Source organism: Salvia hispanica, chromosome 3 (assembly GCF_029641045.1).
Source record: "Salvia hispanica isolate PSC_SH4W2 chromosome 3, Shi_PSC_v1, whole genome shotgun sequence".
NCBI lineage: Eukaryota > Viridiplantae > Streptophyta > Magnoliopsida > Lamiales > Lamiaceae > Salvia > Salvia hispanica.
Window position 1 is genome coordinate 54,854,921 of NC_142694.1, and position 3,473 is coordinate 54,858,393.

The window sequence follows — 3,473 nt, forward strand, 5'->3', positions numbered from 1 at the left end:
TGAGGTGATTACGCTCATTTAGTTCTTAGTTAAATAGTAGTTCACCATATTAGAAATTTAAATATATTTGCTTCGAATTAGCAAAACACAATTGCAGAATTAAATTAAATTCATACTAAATTAGCAAAAACACAATTGCATAATTAAATTCATACTATAAGGGCAAAAATGTAATTGCAAATCTAATCTATAAATCAATCTTGATTTTTGTCTTTAGCTACCAAACAGTATTACTAATTTCTTATCTGAATTTGTATCTTAAATTTTATCTTAAAGCCCATCTTATCTATTATCTCATGATATCTTAACATCTCTACCAAACAAGCACTTATGGAATAAGTAGAAATCTTAATAATCAAGCAATTAACACAATGTTATTACAAATTGCACCAAATTAAATAATTGTGATAGATTTTTTTTGTTAAAAAGAGTTAACATAATTATTTAGATTAAAAATAATAGAGAGAAGAGTGAAAGAGAAAGTTTAGGAGATAATATATTCCTCATTCCCACGATAATATGGACACTTTTTTTTTGTCCGTTCCATAAAAATAATCTATCCTCATTTATAAAAGTATCATCTAACTCATTACCAATATAAATCAATTTATTTATAAGCATATCACTATAATTAAAACTAATAATAATGTAGGTTTCACTATCCACTAACATTATTTTAACTACCATTCATTTTTTGTCTTACTTTATCAATTATACATTAATTCTGGTGTGTCATACCAAAGTCCCTATTTATATGGGATGGAAGGAGTATTAAAAATAGGTTTTTATTTCCTAAATATAATCCCGTCGTTGGAGTGTTGAGATCCAAAACAAGTGTCATTTTCAGTTAAACAACGTGGAACGAAGAAAGTACTATTTCTTTTTATAATAATGGCTGAATCATTATTCATTAAAGAAGTGTAAATCAAACATCGTGCATATATCAATACAAATACAAATACAGAAAGCCATATTCATTACTCGCCTAAACAAACACCTTAATACTCTTTAGTAGTACTGAATAATAAACTGATCGAATTAATGATGGATCGAGAGAACCCGTTTACCACACACTAATATTGTTTACTTATTCGATTAGTATTATAATATAGAATTGAGTCCCTCTGTTTATGAGCTAAATTTGAGAAACGTGGATGTGATATCCATTTGGAAACTGCAAACCAGGATTTCGAACAATCTCCCCTCCTTTGACTGCTTTCCACCTGCAAATCACATATACATCAACATGATTTCACCAAATTATTGAAATGATTTATTAATTAGTATTAATTACTTGTATTTTGTGACCAAGCAATGGAGAAACACGGCCATCTGTAGCTTCGCAAAATCCGCTCCCACGCACACTCTCAACCTGCCTCCGAACACCATGAATTTCCTCGATGCCACGTGTGTGTCTACTCCCTACATCGTTCAAACAATATATTATACTCCCTTCGTCTCACTCTACAATTTATAGTTACAATGTGCATGGTTGAAACTTGAAAACGAAGTTTATCGACTTGCCTCCCATCGCGAAGGATTGAATTCGAGTGGATCTTTGTATGTGTTCGCATCTAAGTGAACGGTTGGAGGGCACACCATAACAGCCCAACCTGCCGGTATTATATACTCTGCAAATCATACATATATACTTAGGGCTTCCACTTTAATTCTACTGATCTTTAATTAATTACACACAATTAATACTATAATTCTAACCTTTAAATTTAATGTCTTTCAATGCTTTTCTGAAAATCACAGGAGCAATATTAGCCAGCCTCACAGTTTCATTAATGATCTGCATGCAAGCAAAACTACACATCGTCATCAAATATTCAATTTCAATGGTATTTTATGATATATAGCTTGAAATATATATTCACCTGAAGTGTGAATTTCATCGATTTGTATTCACTCCATGTTAGTCCCGAATCTGGATTCTCTCTCCTTTTTATGATTGCCTCGTGTTCTTCCTGCAACGCGACGTCCCTATGCATTTATAGGGACATAAAATGTAACAAGTTGAGGAGATTAAGAAGAAATTAGTAGTGACCGTTAATTGTTGTAGAAAAGAGGGATGTTCGGATAGATATTTGATAGCTAAAGTGAGCGCCACAGAGGTAGTTTCATAGCTAGCGAAGAGCATCACGAACATCAAATCCAAAGCAATATCCTCTGTAAGCATCGTATCCTTTCGCTCCACCTCTTTCAACACATAATCGAAGAAATCACTCTGTGTTTGTCGCGGCCTTTGTCGTCTTTCTTCAAGCATATCCTTCAGCATCTTCATCGCCTTCTTTCTTCCCTGATCAAATTTATGAACATGGCTTAATTAATTAGGTGTTGCAAAATTAGTAGATAAAATTATTAAAAATGATATATATGTATATATACTTGTAAGCATCGGTGGAAAGGTGTTCCAGGAAAGTTGAGGGGAAAGGAGATCAATCCCTTTATGAAAGCTTCGAAGTATCCCCTCAAGTCTTCACTCGATTTTTGTGAGTCATAACTGATGAGCTTTTTCCCAGTCAGATCAAATATCATCTGCAAATTAAAACAAATTAATTAATAATGTGCATTTTATTTCCTCTTTTTTAGAATAGTAATTCTCAAAATTGACTGTACCTGAGCTGTGGTTTCCTTGAGATCAACAGTGTCTTGGGTCGACCACATGGTCAAGTAGCGATTGGAGGTGGCCTCGACTTCTGGAAGCATGGTCATGAGGCTTTCGGGGCCGACTAAACTGAGCACCATGTTCTTGAGGTACTTGAATACGGAGCCATGCAGATTGGCTAGGCTTTTGGTCCCGAAGATTTGGGTGAATGTGTAGGGATACCAGCTCTCGAACAACACTCCCTCTTTCTGAAAGATGAAGTAGTTGAGATCTGCGTCGGTCGACACGATCACACCCTCCCCAACCAAACTCGTCTTGAATATAGCTCCATACCTATTGTATGCATGAACACCATAATTAAGTTCACATGCATAACTAAAAACAAGTATAATTTCATTTAAGGTTTATGGATGATTGATTACTTTTTCATCCTTTGACGGATGAAAGGAGGGATGTCGAGGGAGGTGGTTGAAGCGAAGAAGTGGAGAGTCTCCCCAAGAAGCGGCCACCCCATTGAGCCCGGTGGGAGTGTGCCGTTGCTTTTAGGATGGCACCATGTGTGAACCCACTTTGCAATGAGGATCACCACCAAGGATATGAATATAGGAAGGAGTACCATTTTTGGTCCTATTTTGTTGAATAAACAAGCTTTAGAGTTGAGGTTATGAGATCATATGCAAGAAGAACCACCTTAAATAGAAAAATAAAAGTGTTAGCTAGTATGCAACAAATTTGGAGTATGCAATTTTGATTTTAAAATTATTTGAGATGCAGTTTTGATTTTAATACTAATTGAGTACGTAATTTTGATTTTAAAATTTTTAAAAATTTAATATTAATTCTTTACATTTCATTTTTA

General features: G+C 34.3%; 1 protein-coding gene across 1 annotated transcript; it reads right to left on the minus strand.

Moving 5' to 3' along the window:
• Positions 1-920: 920 nt before the first annotated feature.
• Positions 921-3,233, minus strand: LOC148931095 (cytochrome P450 87A3-like). The gene is made up of 9 exons (XM_089069271.1): positions 3,037-3,233; positions 2,626-2,947; positions 2,395-2,544; positions 2,054-2,305; positions 1,884-1,973; positions 1,720-1,798; positions 1,525-1,631; positions 1,295-1,422; positions 921-1,223 (listed from the first exon to the last, which is right to left on the minus strand). The coding sequence occupies exons 1-9, from the start codon at positions 3,231-3,233 to the stop codon at positions 1,136-1,138; spliced, it is 1,413 nt and encodes a 470-aa protein (XP_088925397.1). The 3' UTR covers positions 921-1,135.
• Between the last annotated feature and the right edge of the window lie 240 nt (positions 3,234-3,473).

Coding starts and splice junctions, on each gene's coding strand:
- LOC148931095 (XM_089069271.1), bottom strand. CDS start 3,233: ATGGTACTCCTTCCTATATTCATATCCTTGGTGGTGATCCTCATTGCA. Junction 2,948..3,036: donor ATCCGTCAAAGGATGAAAAA/GTAATCAATCAT, acceptor TGCATACAATAG/GTATGGAGCTATATTCAAGA. Junction 1,632..1,719: donor GAAAGACATTAAATTTAAAG/GTTAGAATTATA, acceptor TATGATTTGCAG/AGTATATAATACCGGCAGGT.